The sequence below is a fragment of the Rhododendron vialii genome, chromosome 8a (assembly GCF_030253575.1).
Source record: "Rhododendron vialii isolate Sample 1 chromosome 8a, ASM3025357v1".
In the NCBI taxonomy this organism is placed as follows: Eukaryota; Viridiplantae; Streptophyta; class Magnoliopsida; order Ericales; family Ericaceae; genus Rhododendron; species Rhododendron vialii.
In genome coordinates this window covers 24946990-24971047 of record NC_080564.1, presented here as the reverse complement: position 1 = coordinate 24971047, position 24058 = coordinate 24946990, and the positions used below count along the sequence as shown (strand labels likewise).

General features: G+C 38.4%; 2 protein-coding genes, 1 long non-coding RNA gene and 2 other non-coding genes across 6 annotated transcripts; 2 read left to right on the top strand and 3 right to left on the bottom strand.

Moving 5' to 3' along the window:
• Positions 1 to 12517: 12517 nt before the first annotated feature.
• On the bottom strand, positions 12518 to 13495 carry LOC131336280 (UPF0725 protein At1g23960). The gene has a single exon (XM_058372068.1). The coding sequence runs from the start codon at positions 12981 to 12983 to the stop codon at positions 12537 to 12539; it is 447 nt and encodes a 148-aa protein (XP_058228051.1). The 5' UTR covers positions 12984 to 13495; the 3' UTR covers positions 12518 to 12536.
• A 590-nt stretch (positions 13496 to 14085) lies between these two features.
• TRNAG-GCC (transfer RNA glycine (anticodon GCC)) lies at positions 14086 to 14156 on the bottom strand. The gene has a single exon. It is a non-coding gene; the product is annotated as a tRNA-Gly (tRNA).
• Positions 14157 to 14413: 257 nt separating this feature from the next.
• LOC131336283 (uncharacterized) lies at positions 14414 to 15835 on the top strand. Its single transcript, XR_009202772.1, has 2 exons — positions 14414 to 15470; positions 15504 to 15835. It is a non-coding gene; the product is annotated as an uncharacterized LOC131336283 (long non-coding RNA).
• Positions 15531 to 15618, top strand: LOC131299340 (small nucleolar RNA R44/J54/Z268 family). The gene has a single exon (XR_009190724.1). It is a non-coding gene; the product is annotated as a small nucleolar RNA R44/J54/Z268 family (small nucleolar RNA).
• Positions 15836 to 17277: 1442 nt separating the features above from the next.
• LOC131336275 (photosynthetic NDH subunit of subcomplex B 4, chloroplastic) lies at positions 17278 to 19348 on the bottom strand. 2 transcript variants are annotated; one of them, XM_058372064.1, is made up of 6 exons: positions 19109 to 19348; positions 18974 to 19018; positions 18704 to 18863; positions 18305 to 18360; positions 18130 to 18201; positions 17278 to 17575 (listed from the first exon to the last, which is right to left on the bottom strand). In XM_058372064.1, exons 1-6 carry the CDS (start codon positions 19322 to 19324, stop codon positions 17570 to 17572), a joined length of 555 nt encoding a protein of 184 aa, XP_058228047.1. In that variant the 5' UTR covers positions 19325 to 19348; the 3' UTR covers positions 17278 to 17569. The 2 variants fall into 2 exon arrangements, with proteins under 2 accessions (XP_058228047.1, XP_058228046.1); XM_058372063.1 differs by having other exon boundaries at positions 17278 to 17536; positions 19109 to 19346.
• Between the last annotated feature and the right edge of the window lie 4710 nt (positions 19349 to 24058).

Genomic DNA, 24058 nt, shown 5'->3' with positions numbered 1-24058 from the left:
ACGAACCTCGAAAGGCAGCAGAATACCCCAAAAACAGTGTGGGAACAGAAAATAGGCCAAGATTACGCTAAGATACAAGGGCCAGCCACTAGATCCTAGGACAAACTGCCGTACGCCAGTCATAGGATGTCGTACGCATGTTTGACCCTAATCCAGTGTTTGGCTTTGCATCATCTGGGCTCTGGAACATGACCAGAAAGATCCTAGAGGCCTTTTGAGCAGATAAACGGTAAGCGTAAACAACAACATCTAAGCAACACCGAATATACAGAAAGCAGTAAACTGATTATTAGAATGCAAGGGTGATTGACAGAAAGGTAAGATAACATAAATGATGATCCATGATCCCCACGCCAGTAGTGCTCGTACTGTCATGACTGGCGTACGGCTTAGGTGTACTGGCGTGCGCCATGTCTCATCTCATACGATTGTTGTATTTTACCAGTTTAAGGCTAGGACTAGTATTGCTTACTAGCCTGGGCCTTACTGGTCTCCCTCAAAAGTTGAGAACAGAAAGGGACACAAAAGTGGTATACCTTTTCGTGTTGATGATTGAAGGTGGTATTGAGCTTAAGGGTTGAAGATGGAGGTTTAGAAGGTGACTGGATATCAGTAGGGTATATGGAAGTGAGTTCCCCTACTTTCTCTTTCAATGGAAGAAGAGAGATAGAGAGCAAGAAAGAGGGAAGGAGAGAGCTTCTTCTTCTTAATGTGGCTAACCCCAGCTTGCAAATGAATGCAAAGGGGGGATTTATAAAGGAGAGGGAGACTGAGATCAGTTGGGACCAAGGCCTTGTTTGGCTGGTTGGAGCAAGAATGGAGCCTCCCATGCATTAAATGCATGGGACTTGCCTTGATGGGGGGTGTAGGAGAGAGAAGGAATGCCTCTGCCGAGAGTAATCATCAGGGAGACTGTGGCCGACGTTAGGGTGGCACAAAAGTCTCGTCCATGTGGCTGAATAAAGTTGATTTGACTGGATTTGACTGGTGTGCGCCACATATAGACCGGCGTGCGCCAGTGATAGCTGAGTCAACGGTCGATGACCGACACATGGCAGCTAACTAGCGTACGTCATCAAGGTACTGGCGTAAGCCAATTTGGGTTTTGCTGGGGCTGTTTGGCTCTGGTTTGAAAGGTTTGAAGGGGGTTTGAAAGAGGCTCGGGACGCTCAAAGCTCAAACACATCATCGTTCTCAGATTGTTCTCGACCATTAATCATCATTTGGGAAATAAAACATCAGAAAATAGCATTCTTTGGACAGCCCAGAATGGGGTGTCTACAGGCGTCGGCATTGGCTATCGGGTGGCAAAGTTGAATTTTTGGACTTAAGCTCCCCGTATCGATAAGACCATTAATCCGTATCAATACGCTTTGATTACCAGGGAAGGCAGAGCCTCGCGTATCGATACGGAATAAGGGCCGTATCGATACGCGTGAGTTAATCGTGGAAATCTGTTTCAAAACCAGGTCGGCCCCTTCATCTTCTCAACCCATTTTCTCTCTCTTGTCCTCCATAACCCCCACCTTCCTTCGAAAACCCTAACCCCAAACCACCATTCTCTCCACCAAATCTTCCCAAAACTCTATAATCTTCCATAAAACCTTCAAACTTTCGAGGAATTTCAAGGGTTTTCAAGGTTTTCTAGCCGAATCTTACTTTTACAAGGTAAATCCATTTCCTCTCTCTTCATACACGAAAATTTCCATCCTTTCTCTATAAAGCTTAAACCCTTGATTACCCGCTTAATGTATTGCCATGCATTATAGATTTTAACCATTTTACCATGCATCATGACCCCCAAATCCAAAATTACCCAAAACCCTAGCCTGGATTTTTGAGATTTTGCTGTATTTTTGGATTGGAATTGGGGGTTCCCATTGAACTGTGCAGGCTGTTATTGTGATATGAATTTGGGAAGTGTAAATAATTATTGATGTGATTTTGTTTCAAGTTTGGGGTGTTGCTCTGTTTGGTAGGTCTTAATTGCAATGGTGAGAACAAAGACTGTGGCTGCTAAGGGTAAGGGAAAAGCTCCGGCTTCTTCTTCGCAACAAGCAGAGGAGATAGTCCGGGAAATGGAAGAAGAGGAGGAAATGATTGCGAATCTGGAAAGGGGCCGTGCAAAGCAGAGGACGGTAGCTGAGGTGCGAGCGGCTAGTCAAAAGAAATGGGAAGAGGGTCTCCGAACAAGGGGGTTCAAGAATGAGCGACATGTGGACGTCGACAATCTTGGCATCGAGCATCCTTTCGTTCGCCGCATCCGGGAACAAGGTTTGTCCTACTACCTGGCTCCAAATCCCGGTTATAACAAAGAGTTAGTAATAAAGTTTTATCAGAATATGAAAATTCCGTCCAAGGAAGACGAGGGTAAAGAAGATGCTAAGATTACCTTAAAAATTGGGAAGGTTTCCATAGAGGTTACCGCGGGGTTTATAGCACGACTCCTGAATTACCGCCAACCGGCTTCTGATGATACGAATTACCCAGATGAGGAGTATGTTAAGGATGACACCATTGTCCAGGAATTGTACAAAAACCCTAGGGAGGCGAGTCTTCCTCATGTGCCCGGGAAATTCAAGGATAACTATCGGCTTGTTAATCAACTTGTGCACCATAACTTCAACCCTAGGGGAACTGAAAACAAGCCGCACATTCATGAGGGGGGCTTGATTCACGCTTTTATGAATCCGGATGTGGTATGTGATTGGGTGAGGTACATATTTTTGGAAATGATTGATTTTAAGGCGAAGGCCCCAGCTAATTCTAGGTTGCCTTTTCCATGCTTGGTGACCGCTATTTGCTTTGCTCAAAAGGTCCCGAAATCAAAATTTGTGGAACGCGAGAAACTCAATCCGAGCGATATAAATAGCTCCATTCTCACTAGGAGTATTTCTTAGTCTTGGCCTACTGCTGCTGCTGCTCCGCGTGGGGCATACTTGACTACCTTGCCACCAAAGGGTGCCCGTTCAGCTTCTTGGAACAAGTTACTATTTTGCCAAGGGGTGGCCATTATGGGATGCATGAAGAAGATTAAGAAAGAAACCCGAGACAATGCGAGGAGGCAGAGGAGGATAGATCACAAGTTGGATTGGGTTGTGAGTCGCGGTGTGGGGCAAGCTAGTGAACCGTATGAGCCACCACCAATGGAGCCGGATGAGGACAGTAATGATTTCGCTAGGGGTGAGCCAGAGTTCGTGGATGATGAGTAGGGTCGGAGGAGTAGTTTGAAATCCCTCAACTTGGTCGGGGTGCATGGTGGTTGACAGCCCACCTCTTATCCTTTCATTTTATTGTCTTTAGTTTAGTTTGGTTACACTTTTAACTGGTAGTTTAGAAAGTTTTTGTTGAGGCCGGTATGTGGCCTATGACTTGGTAGTTGGAGTTGGTGGCGGCCAAGGGTAGTTGATCCTGGCTAATATATGGTCGCCACCTCATTTTGCTAACCGTTCTTTGATTAAACCAAGGTCAATATATGCTATGAAGTCCTTAGTAGATCTCTAGTATGCCTTGATTCTGTTTTGATTTATCGCTTGATAGCTAGCATTGTTGGTTTGTGGCATGTTTCTTTTGGCGATCAAGTTTTAAATTGTTTAGTCTTAAGTTCTATTTAATGGTGCTTCTCCATTCATAAGGCTCGGCATTTTTGTTCACCGCGCCTCATTCGAGCAAATTTTTGTGGGATATGGTTACTTTGCACGCAAGTGGTAATGTTATAGCTTTGTATCCACCTTTTGTCTTTTGACTCTCACTTTGGATACTTGTTTATAATTCACTCAATGATTAGTTAATCGCTCAATCGTCGGCTGCGAGTTGTGTTGGAATAATTGAGTTGTTTTTAACTCTTGCTAATTGGCTGCAATATGGGTGAGTGCTAGGTAGTTTTTACGGAAGGATTGCTTTTCCCTTTTTGTTATAGTTTTGTTGCTAGGGGCTAGCAACGCTCAAGTTGGGGGGTGTGATAAGCACCTAAATTTGCTTTGTCGTGGTGCTTAAGTCCCCTAGTTTATAGATGTTATAGTTATAATTTGTCATTTTTATTCAATTATGCTCGTAAGGTAGTTTGTTAAGTGTTTCAGGCAAAACGTCGTTAAAGGGCATATTTTGATCAAGAGGCTAATTTCCAAGGAAGTTCAAGTATCCTTGCCCGGTGGAACTTCTGCCAGCATGACCCAAGAGCGAAGGTGTGAGGCGTCGGGCAAGCCGGCGAGCCATCGGGTGCCAAGTCTTGAACGTTGCTTGAAGGCCTGAAGATAAGCTACGCGTATCGATACAGCCTTAATGCGTATCGATACGCATTAGCTTCGTGGGAAGTCAGGGAAGTCAGAGACTTCCGTATCGATACGAAATAAGGGCCGTATCGATACGGGCTACGAGAGATTGTCCATTTTGACTTAACAGCATGGTATCGATACTTAGCATATTCTGTATCGATACGGGGAGCCTTCAGCCAAATATTTCTTACTTTTTGTATCGATACTTATGTTTATCTTGCCTATGCCGTGCGATTCAACTGTGTTTTCATTGAGAATGGTTTGATGGCTAAAGTTTCGGGCATTCGTTACCCCAACGCCTTGCCGCTTGTTAAATTAAGTTTAAACTCGTTTTCTAGCCGTTTTTATAAGTGTTTATCACCATTCAAAGCAAAACCAAAAGTTGGCCGCCTGAACGCCACAAACCCTCGCTTCTAAAAATCCTAGCAAACTATAAAGAATTTTCTCTGTGGGAATGATACCGGACTTCCGAATATTATGTTGACTACGACCTAGCCCTACGCTCGGGGTAAATCGACCTATTCCAACGGTTAGGTTGGGACGAAGCAGGGAGGGTGCTATTTATAGCAAAATATTGGGCTCTCTCTCTCTCTCTCTCTCTCTCTCTCTCTCTCTCTCTCTCTCTCTCTCTCTCATTTTTTTGTTTCATTGTATTATCCAATCAAGCCTTTTAAGCATTCCAAAGCCCTGTCAATCCAACTTAGGTGTAAGGCTATGTGATTATGAAGGATCCTAATGCTTAAAAGAAGATCCTAGGTGATTATATCCTAAGATTGCAAGTCTTCCATGTTTAGTCAATCCTAAGGCTAGATTGTATGTATAATCTAGGATGATTAAAGCTAGATTTCATGTTTAAAGTAGTCTAAAAATGGATTGTAAAATAGTAATTAGGCTTGAGGCTAAAGAGGTAGCTCGTGGGAGTGTACAAACACATGCACAGACCTCACTCTCGGCCTCTCTCTCTCTCTCTCTCTCTCTCTCTCTCTCTCTCTCTCTCTCTCTCTCTCTCTCTCTCGCTCTCTCTCTTTGTATCATGAGTGTGTGTGTGTGTGTGTATATATATATATACATACATGTGTGAGTTTAGGTACCAAGTAGCCCTAATAAGTCTAGGAAAGAGTAATGATGAGTGTAAGGCTTTCAAGTGCAAGGCATTGTCCAATGGTAATATTTTTCCTAGAAAGTATATCTATGTATATATAGGTATGATTATGGTAGGCTATTATAGATTTAACTATGTATACTTAGGTCTAAGTAGTCTTGCTAAGTCTATAGGAAGGGTAATGATTAAAGGGAAGGCTTTCAATGACAAGACAATATCCAATGGTTAAAACTTCCCTAGAAAGTTTATATATGTCTATAGTCATGATTATGGTAGTCTTATTATGTATATATACTTATATATATACCTAGAGAAAATCTAGGAAAGTAATCTTTGGAGGGTAATTAGGTTCAATGCTATTATTCTTAGGCTTGCATGCATGACAAGTCAAAGTATACTACTTTTGAAAGCATAATGATTACTATCCTAGGTCTAAAAGGTTCAAGTAGGGTTGAAAAAGTTCATAAGGTTCATCTAGAGTTAGGAGAATGTAACTAAGTTGAAATGGTAGTTAGGTTTCACTAACTAATTGGTTGGAAACAAATTCTACTTGCCAAGTAGGATTTCTAACCAAGAAATATAACTTTAAGGTTTTTATTTTACTCACTATGAAAATATGTAAGTGCTTCTATAAGCATACTTGTCTTTAGAAAAGGACTAGATTATCCGGTGCGAAGAGATATAATTTTATAAGTCCCAAATCTATTTATGACGGATTATTAAAGTTAAAGGAAATTTTATTAAGCAATCTAGGGTTTAAATAAAGATTTTCAAATATTTAACGAAATTTTTATTTACTAAAAATCGGAGTTGTTACACCCACCATTATTCGTGTTTGGATTGAAAGATCGACAAGCTTTCAAACAATTTTTAGAGTAGTAGTACAGTAATTTAGCACATGAAGCTGTCTATGAAAACAAATGAGCAGTCCAGATTCCCAGTATCGTTCATTTGTTTTCATGAACAGTTTCATGTCCAGCTGTGAATTTGAACCTTTCATTTATTTTTATGAACAGTTTCTTGTGCTGGATTTCCTGAATCCCAACACTTTTGCAATTTTTAAAGTGTAATTTGTATTCATGATCGTAACAACAAAAGGTCGAACGAGTTCCGGGGAATATAACTACAGAGCTCCGTGAATAAATTATTACGGAACTCAATTTCGACCATCGAAAAATATTTTGGACGATTCAGATTAAAAACAATTTTATCGCTAATAGATAAGTTATTCTCAGTTCGGGGACTCTTTACTTGGATTGCTAGCTTATTTTCTCCATTCAACCATCGACGACCACCAGCATCGAAGACCAGCACCACCGGCCTCTCCCTTCCCTTCCGGCGACCACAACTAGCGATTTCTGCCTCCCTCAGCATCGATGCGTTTAGGACGCCATTACCCACAACCAAGGTCTCTCTCTCTCTCTCTCTCTCTCTCTCTCTCTCTCTCTCTCTCTCTCTCAGTTGTCTTTAATTTCACTACAACTTGTTCAAACCACAAAAATCAGGGTTCCATGTAAATTGTGAAATTGGGGAGTTTTTGGTCTATAATCACCACAAGTGAAAACATACGCATTCACTGAGAACGATTGAAACTTCAAATGCTAGCTTTGTATATCTGGTTCCGTATTTCTTGATTATATTCCAAATTTGGTGCCTAGAACCGTATACGGGTGTACCGAACTTATATGACTGCTAGATTAGGGCTTTGTGAAAGGCCGATGAGTTTGAAGCGACAAACATGAGGAATCTGAGTATTGAGCAAATTATGTTTCAGCACCTATGTTTTGTGATTGCTGATATATCATATATGGTCTTCAATTTCATTCAAATATCCTTTGGCATGACATTTTCATCTCGTTTCACCTTTGTATAGAGGAACTTACATCAATTAGAGTTAGATATCAAATGAAGCCCCTTAATAGTCTTGACTCTATGCCATACAAAGAAGTCCTTTGTGTATAGTGAAATGGATCAATACACACACACACATACGTATACATATATATATATATATATACACAAGCATTTTTATACACAGAGATAGAGAGAGATGACCAGTGATCAGTGCGTTGCGGGGGCCAGGGCCGCGGAGACTACAAAGTGAAAAGAGGGCTCTAAAGCGCTCCGCAATTGATTTGATGTTTCAGGATCTGGAGAAATGGGCATGAGCAAAACAGAAATAAACTTTAGGAGACTGCTTGCGGCTGCACATCATCAACAAAATCAAGCAAAGCTTCTACATGTACGTCTTTTATCTCTCTCTCTCTCTCCCTCTACGTATGTATCTACAGATTAATTTTACCTCTGTGAATCTTGGGGATAGGCAAATGTGTATATATATGATGATTGTTTCAGAGTCGGTTTTATGTGTTGATCCATTTCAGATACAACTCTGTGGTCTATGTTGCATTACGGCACTTGTTTCATCCTCTTATTATTTTTTCTTTTTCTAAATTCTCATAGAAATGATTGCGTCTTTGCAGTATGTTGTTACTCTACGAGATCAATTGGAAAAACTAGCTGAAGAGAAAACCTCAGATGGATTACCAAGGTCCTTACATATTTCTTTCCCATTTTGTAATCTATTTTCTTGTGCTATGGTTTCTTTTATGAATGCACCTTCATGGCTCTACATTATTTAGGTATTCATGTAACTTTTTTGTTCGGAAGAGTGGAGACACTTTTAAACAATGTTGATTTGGATATTGATACATGATTTGGATTGTAGAGGAACAATATGATGAAACTTAATTCTCTTTTGGCCTTCTCAATATTCTAGTCGTGTTGTTCTTGTATGAGGACTTGAGACTTGGTGATTAACATTTTGTGAGTCTTCTTATGAATATGTTTCTATAGAATACCAAAAGCACTGGTGAATGATTATTCAGAGAAGATAGAAGCCATTGCGTCCAAATTGGCTGTCCCCGTGGTGCGTGTTTCCTTCAATTTCTTCTACATCAACAGTTTTACATTTAAACAATGACATTCATCTTCTTCTAACTTCGATAAAAGTATTTAAGAATAAACATTGGAATTGCCATTTTCACATAACATCATTTGCATTGGGTTTTTTTCCCCACCATCCTTTCGTTGGGAAACGGAAATCTGATTAGCTTTTTGTGATTACCCCTTAATACTACTACCTTTGAATGACTTGCTTTTTCTGGGGCAACTTGCATTCAGTGATTCTTTGGACCATTTTTTTTTTTTTTGGTTACTTTTGAAGCCATTTCAGAAGGTTTTACAATTTTTTTTTTTTGTCTCCATCATGACATTTAGCTTAAGACCTAGCTACTTCATTCTTCTTCCTGTGTATTAGAAATACATTCATCTCATATGATTTCTCATTTCTAACCCAGCTTGTCACTTGGACACTTCCAGTCAACCATGCAAGAATCTGAGAAACCTTCTGATGTAACTTCTGTAAAAGAAATCCCTTCTAAGACCGAAGGATAAATTCTTACTTCCCCAAGATTGATGAGAAGATTTGTGTAAGAAACTACAGTTTCTGTATTATTTGTAATTAGGTGATACATCTATTTGTTCATTTTTTGTGTGGTGGTTTCATTAATTTATTAAACAGGCCCCAATCAAGCGTTGAAGATAGACTTCATAATTATGCTAACACTAATCACTCGGCTCCTATCAAATTGGATATAGCGGCACAGACTCATATTCAAAACCACTGGTACTTGCCAGAGTCGAAGCACATTGTAGAAGTAACTAAAGCACAACAAGAGTTGAAGGCAAGAGTTCTCTGCCATAAATTTTAAAACCATTTTGAGGTTCTTAATGCCTGTCTACATGTTTACTTGTAGTTATTTGCTCTCTTTTTTATGTGTATTCAAAATGTAGTAGTTATGCGCAATTGAATTATTTTTGTCATCTTGATGAAACATGTGAATATTTTTTTTCCCCTAACAACCCAAACTGAGTTAGACTCATGGCATACCATGTATTTATGTGTCCACTTATTATTTGGTACATTGCATACCAAGGGACTGAACTATGAAAGGACTAGTTGTCTACAATATAATGCCTTCTAGTAGGGAAAAACTGAAACCTGCTTTGAAGGAAAACCCTTGCATTCTAGTTGAGTTTGAGCTCACAATTAATGTGCATTATAAAGTAAATGTACAATGTGTAGTAAGAACTAACTCATTGTTAATTAAGAAGCCTCTAGTTTCAAATAGAAATGCATCAAGATGCGAGCAAGACACCACAACAGTTTCATTTCGAGTTTTAGAGATGTAAATACTAATGTGTGATCTCTTATCAGAAAGAGAAATTGGTGGTTGGACTTCTTCTTTTTCGTTCACTTTCTTTATATAAGATTTACAAAAGAAATTGTGCTCAATTGGCTCACAAGCATAGTTGATGGTTTGGTTTTCAGCTTCAGAATATGAATGCATTAGTAGATTACTAGTTCAACCAACTAGTTAGCATGTCTGTCTTAGGTTACAACTTTTTACTGTAAATGTTTTATTAGAGGTTTTGGAGGAGCTACCTAGCGTTACGCCATCCACCCAGTTGAATGTCATTATAGCTATTATTGCACATTATTTCTTGTTACTGCTTCTCATTGCCTTTGCTGCCTTCAACACGAAGCTTCAAAAAGATTTGACAGATGAAATGGTTGGGTTGGCTCAGCAACTTAAAGAGAGTAGTCTCGTCATGAGTCAATCCATCAAAAACACAAAGAAAGTAACTTACCTAGAATTCATCATCTTGTTTTGCTTTGCTAGTTGTCTATGAGGCAGATGCTATGGGTTGTATCTTCTGCGGATATCATTGCATTATAGAGATGTCAATAATTGTGCATTACATGTCGCAAAGTGCTCAAGTGTGCATTATTACATTCTTAAACCATGGGTCTGTGATGGGTCAAACTATGCATCCAATATTGCATTCCTACAGGTTTTGTTTCATGACTGTTTGTTTAATTGAACTGTATTCTGACACGTGAGTAGGGGTGGAGCCATGTTGGTGCCCAGGGAGCCGGGGCCCCTTCGGTCCCGGCCCTCCGAGTGTCCGAGTTTTAAAATTTTTATTTTGTATATACTTGATTTTGATAATTATTTGTGCATAGGCAATATAACTACTTATAATCTTAATAATTTTGGTTCGAGTTGATAAAAAATCAGTTATTTTACATTCTCATTTTCTTTCATAAATAAAAAATAACCATGTGATACTTGATGCAGCCTAAAAAATTATTACAATATACAAATGTAATGAATTGGAAAGCAAAAACCTTGTGATATACTTAAGTATACGTTCCGATAAAAAATATATGTCTACTAAGCTAGCCCCCTGGGGATTAAAATCCTGGCTTCGCTGCTACACGTGAGCAACTATTCTCATAGCTCGGTTGTAATATGAGTGCAGGTTCTTGATTCGACAGAGAAGGCCATTGAACATAGCTTAGCAAGCACTGATCATGTCAATACACGAGCAATGGATATATACTCGAAGACTTTCAAGACTACGTGCTTTACATGGCTTGTGATGTTTGTAATGACTTGTATCTTCATCATGGTTGTACTTCTTATTCGTGTCACCTAGGTATTACTACTGTAAGAAAACATACACAGAGTTTCACTTATGATTGTGCTTGTTAGGGCAATCTCCATAGTTCTCTTACTTTACCATATCAAACTGACGCCAATTGGATTAAAAAGAAAATAAAAAAAGTGAAGCCGAATTATGTATGACTTGAATTTTGGGCTGCGTCATGGATTTGTTCAACATTTGGTGTTTAGAATGCTTCAAGTCTGAATAAGCAGGGGTCATTGTTTGCCAAAGTATGATCAGTGATTCAGAAAAGAAGAGGTATATGGAGAAAGGGATTACGTTTCATCATATCAACGCATCTGAGAAATTTGTTACTGACGGTTTGAAATTTTTATGTTGTTTTAATTGGCTGTATGTATGGAAAGAACATGCAAGACCGGACAATGTGGATGAGTTAAATCTACCACATCAGATTAATTTGTTGAGTGAGAATTTTTTTTGGCATAATATTTTGAGATGATTGTAGTCAACAACCCCCAAGTCAATCGATACAATTGAGTATTCTCAACCACACATGTTCTTGAATCTAAAATCAATATTACAATACATGATAAAAGCAAGTTTCTAATTCATGAAAGTCGAAAAAAATAAACCTTCCAAAATGCATGTTCCACATAAAATCGATTGGCAATACTTCCATTGCGGTAGACCGGCACCGAATAGGTAAACCTAGAGAAGACCACCTCCAGGGCAGCATGGACCTTAGGGCTTGTTTGATAACTTAAATTCAGCACTTAAAACTGAATCAATTAAGTAATAAGTGATTTAATAAGTTTGATAACGATATTATACATTGCTTAACAAATTAAGTGCTACTTAAAATGTAGGCTAAAAAGTTGAAAAAAAATTAAGTAGCTTTGAGCTACTTAATTTTGGCTGAATTCTTATATACTTTCATTTAATCACCATACCACCACTACCACCACCACCACTTCGCCACCATCACCATCACCACTACCACCACCATCACCACTTCGCCACCATCGCCACCACCACCACCACTCCACCACCACTACCACCACTCCTTCACCACCCCACCACCACCACCACTTCCCTATCACTCCATCACCACCACTAACATTATTAGACTACCACCACCACTATCACACCGTCACCGCCGCCGTCACCACAATGCCACCATTGCACAATTATCACTCACCGACACCACTCACTGTCACCATTACACCATCACTCTACCGCCACCACCACCATTACACCACCACCGCCACCACCACTCACTGCCACCGTTACATCACCATCACTCCACCACCACCATTACACCACTATCGCCAGCACTCCAACACCGCCGCCGCCGCCACTCCATCACCACCAACACACCACCACCACAATCACCATTCCACCATTTTTTAAGTACATTGTGACCATTAGTAAATTAAGAGAGAATCGGGACTAAAATTAATTTATCATTTTTTTAATTTAGTACTTAATATGCTTACCAAACAGCTTATTAGCTTAAAAAATTCAGCATTCAGTTTTCAGTACTTAATTTTTTAGCATTCAGTTTCAGTTTTCAATTTTATCAGACAGGCCCTTAGTCGAGGGCCGATCCTTTCAAGTAGTTAGAACTACGGTTTAGGCCTACATAAAGGGACCACTGTCTCATTCAGAATAATAGTTAAGCAAGCTTGGAAATTCTTGTTATGAGAACGAGCCACATCATGGTCCTGAAAGGTAATATAATACACTAAAGGGCAACCACTGCGACAGTTTGCCTTGAGCAACAATGCAAACTGGTACTTTGTTGCCCTGGTATGCTGCTTGTACTTGTCAAGAGCAACCTTTGAGTAATCTTCGAGGCTCTTCCATATCACATTATCAGGGGGGAACAAGTGAAGCTTCATTGGTCTAATAGACATATCCCAAGGATCAATATTATCAAGAAAACCCTCGATATCAAACCCGTCACTCTCCTTCATCCTCCTAAGGTAATGCATATGCTCTTGGGGTGTAAATCGACAATATTTTGCTAAAAGAAAATGTTCCTCCTTTAGCATTACACTAGTTTCGCGCATTTTGTCCAAGACCCATTTCAAGATTCACATGGCGTCCCCAATGTTGTACGAGTGATCATCTTTATTAATGTTTCTATCTTTCAACGCTGGCCAAGTGATCATGCTTTTTGGATCAAAAGGCACTTTTGATGCTTCCTTTCCTTGCACAAAACCTACAATGGGAAAACCTAGATCCATATCAACAAGCTCCCAAGGTCAAACATCGAACCCATACTACTAAAATCTTCATGGTTTCGATAATGACGCCTCGAATACTCTTCATTCATAACGACGACTCAAATACTCTTCATTTTGATAACGACGCCTGTCATGCCTCGAAACCCTATCTATATGCTGTAACCCTTCCTTTCCTTGCGCGAAAGCCCCAATTCCATAACGACGCCTCGAATACTCTTCATTTCGATAACGACGCCTATCACGCCTCGAAACCCTATCCGTATGCTCTAACCTTTCCTTTCCTTGTGCGAAAGCCCCAATTCCATAACGACGCCTCGAATACTCTTCGTTTTGGTAACGACCCTCGAATCCATACCTTGGTTGTTGTTGCTGTTGCTGTTTAGGTGGTGGTGGCTGCAGGTGACTCAATGTTGCCCGGCTGCTGGGCGTGAGAGCGAGAGAAAGGGTTGGCAGGCAGGCTAAAAAAACCGCGGAGAGAGAGAGAGAGAGAGAGAGAGAGAGAGAGAGAATCGTCTGGGATTGAGAATGAAGACACAAGACGAAGAGAATATATACACTTCACATAATTTCCTAGGATACTATGAAATAATTCTAATTCTTAGGGAACAAGAAACTAGCAAAAATAGTAAAATTATTGTTTCTAGGATGGTTACTTCCCTTCCCTAATTCGAAGATTCCTAAAAGGATATTGGAATCGAATATACTAACTTCCTAATAAAATACTATTCTTACATAATAAACTAAAATTATTATTTTGCTAGAATAAGCCAAATATTTGCCTGCATCAAGGACTATGGATAGTCTAACTGCTCCTAACTCCCGCTGATGTATCCTGCTTTGGGGGGAAAAAAATAAATTCCAAATCAAACAAAATGAAAAAAGAAACAAACAAATAACAGAGAGAAAAACACATTAAAAAAGAAACTGCACCAGCCGGGAATCGAACCCGGGTCTGTACCGTGGCAGGGTACTATTCTACCACTAGACCACTGGTGCTTCTTGTTCAGAGCTGCTAAAAGGTTTATTTTATAATTAATAGCTAGGAACTTTTTTTTTTTTTTTTTTTTTTTGGGATCCCATATAGCTTGGACCTGGTTCTGGTTCTGGTTCATACAGTAATATTTAGGTTTTAATTTCGAATTGCTCGATTAAAAAAAAATAAATCAATTTTGCGTTTTAGAAACCCTAGATTTACCATGGAAGAACAATAAAAAATAAATTTGCGTTTGTCCTGTTAATAGTAGTATGGCCTTTTCCCGATCTGACACTACCCCACTAATGAAATCCTAGCCGTCCAACTTGACTTGTCGGTTCACCCGCATGCGCTGGAGAGATCATTCTCATTCGTTTAACCTAGTGGAGTGGAGTGGAGAGTAGCTTGAAACGCTTTGCTTACAGTCCTATATATACACCTATACATACATACATAGAGGCAAAGCAAACCCTAATCGGCCAATCTCAGAGATAAGCTGAAGGGAAAGGGGGGGCTCCAGTTCCTTTATTCAGGCCCAGGGATTAGTTTTCTTATGCTGTTTGTTATTTTCCTTGAATAGTAGTAAAAAGGTGTGATTTTTTTTTAAGTTCAGAGTGCTGTTTTTGTTGGTTAATTATTACTGTATTTAGAAAAGACTCATCTTTTTTTGTCTTCAATTCGTTCTGTTGGTGTACTCTAATCTGTATATTCGTTGCTGATTTTCATTGATTGTGGTGGGATTTGCATATGCCTATGCCTATGATGGGTACAAATATACTTCGAGTATATCACTATGAAACTTAACTTTACCTGAGGCTTTGAGGTATTTCCACCAAATTTAATTTCTTTTCTTTTTTTGGCTTCGGATTTGGACTGAATTTCTTATTTTATTTGGTCAATTTGGTGTGGCAATTGGGTTTTTTTTTCCCGTTAAATACTTTCAACAGTATTCCAAAATAGGTCTGTCAATCAATGGACTGGATTCGATCCAAATCTGAATCCAAAAATTTCGGTACCGTTTATTCATTTACAAAATTTCCTGCAAGTTATTTTTGTGGCTTCTCTGTTTATAATTCCACATTGTGTGCATAATTAATTTAGTCTTTGGGTTTTGAAATCTCTCTGGGTTATTTAGAATGAAGTTTAACTGTAAAACTTTTGGAATTGGAATTGGATTTACGGTGCCAATGATGGTTTTAATGTATCTTTGAGTGTCTACTATGAAAACAACTTAAACTGAGGCACCCGTTCGGACATAGAACATGAATCATGGTCCTTTTTTTCTCGATGCTGAATTTCTCACTTAATCAAATTCCTTTGTCGAAGTTCGTAGCAAAGTATTATTTAACATTGTTATGAGAGTTTGAAAGAAATTTGTTTTTAGCATGTGATGTGTTTGTGCAAGTGACGATGAAACAGACGAGGACATCAGCACCTCCATATTGGAGAATGATGATTTGTCTTCGGGAATCTCTCTGATGCACTTACTCCTATTAGACTTCATTTTTTTCCAGTATTCTTGCGTATTCTATTGACAACTTTGTCGCATGTCGCCTTCTTCAAAGCTTGCATTTTGCGAATGCATTTTGGGTTTATTTACTTGGGTTTTTCGTGGTTATGTTGTACTCCATTAAACAACATACTTGTTCTCAATATTTGTTTCAATCCCTTTTAATGATTAATTCCGAACTTGTTTTATGTAGAATAAGGTCACAACTGGGTCAGTTAAAATTTTGTCGACGTGACAAATTTGTGAATGTGTCTTTGAGCGAATATGGGTTTTTGTTTTTTTTCATGGTAAATTTTTGATTGAAATCAAAACCAAACTGCAGTGCTTAGGGGTGTATCAGGAAAAACTGAATCAGAACAGAAAACCAGCAGACCAAAATAAAAACTAAACTAGGAGAGAATGGACACAAAACAACTCACCAAAAGGTAGGAACAATTGAAACTGGGGTAATTTTCCCTACTTTCAGCGGATGGAATGCAATGTTTTCTCCTAAGTTGTTTTGGGTTTGTTTCTCTACGACCGTATTGCCTATGATGAGTTTATATGCACGTATTAGATAATATCAAGACAATGATATGGCATTGTAAATCTTGAGGCAAAATCAACCTTAATTAAGAATCTTTATGACCAAGTGGTCTTCTCGTTAAAGCCCTAGATCGCTCAAACATCCTCTCTGCAACCGCAACTCTGATGTCAATTGGTAGGATTAATCTACTCATTCAATCTCGCAAACTCTCAAGGTCTGGAAGTATGAATAACAGAACAAACATAAACGACAAAAAAAGAAAGCAAAGGAAGAACGAGAGACAAGATATACGAGATTTGACAACATGTTAACTTGTCGGAGCCGCACACTTACTATTGAATCAATGGAAAAACACTCTCAAATTCTTTCTCTTATGATATAGCCTCTTTAAAAAAGGAAGTTCTAACCTTAAAATGCATTAAGGATATATAAATAGGTATATCGGGCGTTGCATCTTGTCGGGATGCAATTAATCCTAACAAGGTCCGTTAAGATGACCCTCAATCCCGTCTTGACGGGATTTCAAGAATCTTCTGCCTTTGACTCCTTGTGTGGCCGTCTGGACAGCCATGAATCCCATCCGGACGGAATCTGTTGCAATAGGATCACACCCCAAGTCCCCAACCCTCCATTCTCTCATTCATAGTATTAAACTAGCATGAAAGGAATCTCTTTAGAAATCATAATCTCCTCTAGAATAACTCCAAAACGCTCCAAAAATCAGTGCCGTCTTTATCTACATCCCAACGATCTATGATTTCAATCCAACTAGGACTCAACCTCCTTAAAAAAAACCTGTAAGATCATTATCTAGACAACGGGGACAGGTATGCAACTCTAGCAACCTGATGCGCTCGAGTTCAGTACACCTCTTTCCACAAACAATCTGACTTAGGAGTATTGGTAGGCACCACACCGGTGTTTAAATTTTTCTTTGCATGTTGGCGAGACCAAGCGTGCCAGAAATCGACTCATCAATACATAAAATGAATTATAACTCGATAAAAGAGATGCATGAAAGTCTCGGCTTTTTGGAGCTTACATACTCCATCTAATTGGCCATTTAAACAAGACCGTATAATAAATATTCAATCAGCAAGAGGCCGGATTGAGAGAACCATATTTGTCTCAAACCATTTCCACCTATAAAATCAAGTGAAACTTCACGGTGTACAAGGTATATACATCATTATCAATTGAGTACAATGGAAACAAATGCAGAGATGGATGTAAAAGAATCATTTAACAAGTTTTTCCTTCTTCCCAGCCTCTTCCAATTCTCTCAGCCCTCCAACCTTCTGTTCTATCTCTTCAATCAGCTCCTCACGCCACAGCTCTGCTCTGGCAGATTCTTCCATATCTTCTTGCTACAGTATAATTGTCGTACAGTTTCACTAATATCATAACTTCACCGTGAAACATTAATTAGGCATGACCAGATGGGCATCTTGTATGCATCTTGTCGTGTCGTGTTTGAGTTGTGTCATTTAGGGTTTGGGGTCAAAACACTTACCAACCAACCCAAACTACTTAGAACCATATCATGCTCGGGTGGACATTGCTAACGGCCTTTTCAATTGAAAATGATTCTAGGGTGTAGATAAAATTTACACGCATAGCAATGTTATATACATAGAGCCTGTTTAATTTATAACAAAAATCAACACATTTTATTGTATCATCAGAATCACATAAAAAATAAAACCAACAAAAAGACGATAGCCAAACCATGGCACATAGTTGGTATTCTGCAACATGCATCGTGCGGTGTTGTGACGTGTTTGAGCATGTCACTTTGTGTCAACGGGTCAACATGAAGAACAAAATGGTTATCCAAATTCTCATCGAGTTATGCAAGTCCAACCTGTGTTCCCATTATAATTTCGGGTTGTCAGGATATATTGTATCCTTGTTCGTGTAAAAAACTAGTCAAAGCATGAAGTGAAAAATAAAATTTTACCTTCTCATAAACCCAATGCCCAGTACCATCTCCTCCATCTTTCCTGTACTGCTCTGAGTCATAGTATGGATCCTAAACCATGTTGATCATGAATCAGGAATTCATGATTTTGGATATGTTACCAGATTTCAACAATGTCAATTATTCAAAATTGGTCTGACTGAGAAATGCTTACTTTTGTGGCACCAAAGAAGCAGCATCCCCAAACTGTGAACATTATGTATAATGTATCTATAATTCAAAAACAAGCAAGAAGTACTTACATTTTCTTCAACCAAAAAACAGAGAAAAAATCTAAGAGAACAATTTTTTTTGAAGTACCCAATGGAGAATCTTTGAGAGACGAGGCAGGATATAAATAAGTTAAAAAAAACTTCAGTCGGGCAATTCTAACGATGCTGCTCGCAGGGAAGTCGGGTTCAGGAGAAGAGCAAAGGTCAAGTTTAGAGGTCCGAGTAAATGCGAGTTTTACCCAGACCCGGCACAAATTTCTTCTAAAATTCATATTTCAAGCATATCCATTCAAAATGAAAGCTGGAGAGAGAGGGAAAAAATTGAGTGAGAAAATACTCACAAACATTCTTTATTTCATCATTATTGAGGTGCCAAACAGACTTTTGTAATATGATGTCTCTTTGGCCTTCCATATGGTCCACCATAACTGCCATTAGTGGCCAATCTGGTAAAGCATTCACTTTGCTCAAGGACCCTCTTCTACTCTTGCTGCCTTCAATCTATTATTGTACGTAAAGAGATAAAATCAGTGTATTTTGTTATTAAAAAATATAAATTCAGAACCTTCCTTTTCTGTTTGGTTGCCAGGAAAATTAAAAATTTGACTCACCTGATGCCAGCCATTTTTCAATCCAATGCTTGAGCACTGCCTAAGCTGCAAAATCAAGAAAGGGGTATTCATTTCTAGCACCAAAAAGTTTGATGGAATTTGAAAACATATATGGAATTGAGTGCCAGGATTTACTTGTTTCAATGTTGGGTTCGAGTCTAACTTTGTTGCTTGGAGGGAACTGTGGATGTTTGGCTTGACAACTGTGAAACTCATGACGGCCTCAGCCATTCCTGTGAACGAAGAAAATGAGTTGTAGTCCAAAATTGTGAAAGTAGTGTCCTCTGTTTTTGGTTTGGTGTTGTTTAGTGGGAAGGAAGGAAAGAAAGAGGATAAGGAGTCAATTTGCATCCACCCTTTCCATTACACAAAACAAAACTTATGGGATATGAGTAACGACGAAAGTTTGGGCCCCGTAGTGACCGGCCCGAAAATTATTCTTTACTCGTAGAGCACCGTCACATTTGTGTGGTAGTCACACACTTATTGGTGTTGTACTCTCACGATGGGGTCCATTTTGGATATTTGTGCGTCTCCCGAACCGTTTGTTCGTCCCGTTAAGTTTGTCTTCTGTATTAGCATCGAGATTAATCGGATATCGGAACACAAGTGAACGAAGCATGTTTTCCTTGGAATAGTTTGGTTCGAATGGCCAATGTAACCTCCGCTTTTGGTCATGTGGCCAAGGTTGGGCCCTGCTGTGACCGGTGGCCACCACGCGGTGGTCCTAGACTTCTCGTTTGGCAAACAAAATCAAAATGCATGGAAAGGAACTCCCTCCTACTCTCGCGCGTCCAACCTAGAATAGAAGATGAAGATTGAGATGAAAAAAAGAATCTCTGGACTCCAATTTGAAATTCCTAAAAACTAAGAACCTAATTAAATTGGGAATATTTTACTAATTATTTTTTAGATCGTGATTCTTTTTTCTTTTTCTCGTTAGAACCTTAGATGTACCCCTAAAATTGGGAAACCTTGATTGGGTTTGGTATTCGCAAGTCAAAGTAGACTGTATAGGTAATTTTCCTCATTTTTTTGTAATTAAAATTTATGTAGGTAAACGAATTATTCATTGTGTGTGTAACTGGGTTGGACCTTATGGATCTATGGTTGATAATTTTTAGTCAGAATTGAACTTGTTCATGTGGCACTATTTTGCTAATTAAAACAAGTACGATTCGATATCTACTTTAAATAGTTTTTGTGTGGTGTTTCAGTGAAGGTTTTTTTTTGGTCCATTGTAATTTGAAGTTTATGTTACGAACATATATATACACAGACACTCTTAACTCCTTTTTGTTTTGCATTTTACAGTGGTTTTTTTTTTTTTTTTCAATTGTCAAGTCTGAAAAAAGAAATTATATGCCAAAGGTAATTGACCCCACAGCTGGCTTCAACCCAGCATCTTTCCCCTCCACTTTTGAAGAACCCGGGGTGGGTTTTGCGTGGCTGCTGGCATGGCCTTGCCGGCATCAGTCCGACGATCAGAGACATTCACTGCATAGAGCTCGTCGAGTACAATAAGTGTACCAAAAATCAACTCGATCAAATATCTTTAAGTGCCTCATCGGAATACATATAACTTGGAAAAAAAAAAATGAATCCTAATGGATACGAAACACTGTATCAAAACCATTGAATCTATTCTTTTCAAGTTATATGTGTTCCGACAAGGAACTTAACGATATTTGATCGATTTGATTTTTGGTACGCTTGTAGTATTCGACGAGCTCTACATAGTGGACGTCTCCGATCTTCGGACTGATGCCAGCAAGGCTGCGCTGGGGGCCTCGCTGAGTTCACTTTTGAAATATGATCTAAAAATAAATTGTTTAGATATTTTATCAAATTTTTTTGTTATTCGTTAATCCTAATCTACTTTATCTTAGAGGACTCGGAGAAGGGATAAGTACTTACAGGAATTGAACCATGCCCACGTGCATGAAATTAATTAAGAGTATAAATGAAGCACCAATTATACTCAACTCCACTCCATCCCACTTGCAGATATTTTATGATTGACTAGTCTAAATGAATAACTAATACAGGACATCGAGATTAATCGAATATCTCGGTAAGAATCGTAAGATACTCTTACCGTGTGGGGCCGTGGGGGCAAAAAAAATAAACAGAAACAGACGTCTAGCCAATTAAATTAAGGTGAGAATCTTAAAAAAAGGCCAAAACATGGTGGTGTTGGATTTTGTCTTCATTGCATTTCTTTTTTTTCTTTTTTGATCCGAGTCTTCATTGCATTTCAACCACCCCTTCTGCACGTAATTTGATGGATAAAACAAGGGATCCCATGAAAGGGGAAGTTTTGGGTGTCGGGCGAGTACTACACACGTGGTAATCTGTCGATAATTTCAGCCGTTCAAACATATTTTGGACGGTCCAGATTTTAGATAGAGAAAAAAAGAAGAGACTGGTGAGGTGAGTGGCCTGAACCGTTCAAAACATGTTTGAATGGCTGGAATCGTTGACTGCTACGGTATCCCTCGGCACCCAAAAACAGTAGCTCCATAAACAAGAAGTTTAAAAAAAACTACTACTTCGGTTTGATACATATGACGAGGTAACGAGGTACGAATAACGAGACCTACATGACAAACATAAACCACACTCACGCTCCCCAACTAAGGATGAATAATACGGAGTATTTTTTTAGCTAGTTGACAAAGTTCCTTAATTAATTCTTTTTAATTCATAGGATTTGGGTAACTTTAATCGCATCTCAATTCTCAACTAACTTTTGAGACACCAATTTCATCGCTCATTAGTTCCTAAGGTAAAGATAAATCCTCAAATGAATTGACATACAAATATTGACACCCGAAAGATTTAGAACTTGATAATTAAAAAGAAGAAGAAGCAAACTGCTGCTAAGTCTGGATCTTGAGCACTAGGCCAATCTCTTGGGGTATCTTTCTTTATGTTCTTTAACCATGCTTACACCATCGGCCTCAAACCCTAATTTTCCAAGATCTAGTCTAGGATTCAGAAAATCCGCAAGAGAAGACTCAGGAAAAAATTACTTCATTTTGTATGAAAAGCACTTCCATTTTGAAAAAGGAATGAAGTCAATAAATTGAGCTTTTTGAAGTGGTAAAAATGCTAAAGAAAAAACTCGAAACAAAAAAAGAATTCCATGTGAAGCTATTAAAGAATACACCAGAGTTTGGTACTCGGGTCAAATAGTAATTCCGATATTAGCCCAGCCATAAAAGTCAAGTAAACGCAGAAAAAATGACCAGGAAACAGAAGAGCAATGCTAGGTTTCTACAATCTCAGAAAAATTATTCAATGCTCTTGGGGCACCGTCGCTTGGTGTCCCAAGGACACTGAATAATCTCTCAACCTTAAATCTGATCTATATATCCACCGTGTCATCATGAACAAAAGAAGACCTTAAATCTGATCTCTATATCCACCGTGTCATCATGAACAAAAGAAGAATTATACACCTAACAGGGATTTTTTGAAGGGGAAAAGATAGGAATTTTTTTTTTTTTTTGATCCGTGGGAAAAGATAGGATGCCATGACGCAACCCAAAAAGTTGGCTGGGTGATGAGTGATCTTAGTCTCGGACTTAGGGATTTGTTTTTCGCTGAAGTCTTATGTTTGATTCTTTTTACCGACAATTTTTGGAGCCATCACGTAAAGGCGTTTGGATGGTATAGTTGATTTTCAATAGAACTCTTGGGACCATCTCACCCCCACATATACGCGTGTGAAACAGTTATGAGAAGAGCTATTAGAATTAGTCTGAAGTGCACACGAACTTACACAAACACCTTGTATTACCATAAATAAAAAAGAAAAAAGAAAAAAGAAGAAAGAAGAAGAAGAAGAAGAAGATGGATAACGTGCAGTACATATTTCAGTAATAAAGTGTGTTTTAGAACATTTATTTTTTCCTCGGGAATAATCCTTTTCCTTTACTAACCACGAAGTAAAGGTAGATTCTTCGGAAAGAGTTGTCTCTTGTTTTTCTAAGGGCATCCACATTAGAACAAGGAATATTTAAAACAAAGAATATTTGAATATAAAAAATGTATAATAAGAAATCTGATCGATGCATTGAAAATTTTGAATTGAGCTTGTTAAAGCAGAAAAGTAACTTTTCAGATGATTTGGTTCCTTTTTTTGTTAGGCAAAAAAGATTTTATTAATCTCTGAAGAAGGCAACAAAGATTAAACGGAATCAAAGAAAGGCAAGAAGCCGACCGCACACCCTAAATAAACCAATTTGGTCCAAATTTTAGGGAGACTCGTGTGGATATCAGGGTGTTTTTTTTTTGTTTTTTTGTTTGAAAGTCAGGGTGTGTTTAAGCTAAGGAAAGAGAAGGCAAAAGGGAGAAAAAAAGAATAAGAAAGAAAGTACTGAAACTCTGTTTATTTTGACATAAAGCATTCTGTGATTTAAAATACTGTCCAGTTAAAATAATTTCACGGAAAACATTTTTCCTGATTTCATTTTTCGGTCAACAGTTTAAAAATACTACTAACTTCTTGCAATGTTTTATAAAGAAATGGACGTAAAACAACTAGTTTCATAAAGCATATGTCAGGGTACGTTCTTTTGGTCTTAACTTAAATTTAACTTAAATCTGAAAATTATCTTTATTTAAATTATTTTCGCATTTGTTAGTTTTCGGTCAAACTTTTGTTAGTTATTGATTCGTCTCAACGAGAGGCATCGAAAAAATAATTTTTTTTACTTTTATCTAAGTATTTTAAAAAATAACTATTTTTTATCGAAAAAATGACATTTTTAACAAGAATCTTCTGCCTTTGACCCCACTGAGTTGGCAATTTCATATCGTACTAGTATTCACTTACTTTACTGCCATTTGTGGAGTTAAAAATTACAATAATTCTAACACCATATTCATTCACACATTTATTTGCACATTTTCATTCATAATAAAGGTGGAGCCTACACACACTTAATGTGTAATGGGTGGGGCCTACACACACTTGGTGTGTAGTGTGTAGTGTGTGCGGACTCCACCCTTATTGTAAGTATGAGTGTGTGAGTGTAGTGATAGAATGACTCTAAAAATTAACGGATCTGATAGATT

What these genes read in the sequence shown, in the direction of transcription:
- LOC131336280 (XM_058372068.1), bottom strand. Translation starts at nt 12,983, where the DNA reads ATGCGCGAAACTAGTGTAATGCTAAAGGAGGAACATTTTCTTTTAGCA.
- LOC131336275 (XM_058372063.1), bottom strand. Translation starts at nt 19,324, where the DNA reads ATGCAAATTGACTCCTTATCCTCTTTCTTTCCTTCCTTCCCACTAAAC. An exon ending in CGAACCCAACATTGAAACAA is followed by an intron (nt 19,019 to 19,108) that starts GTAAATCCTGGC and finishes TTGATTTTGCAG; the next exon opens with CTTAGGCAGTGCTCAAGCAT. An exon ending in GCTTCTTTGGTGCCACAAAA is followed by an intron (nt 18,202 to 18,304) that starts GTAAGCATTTCT and finishes AACATGGTTTAG; the next exon opens with GATCCATACTATGACTCAGA.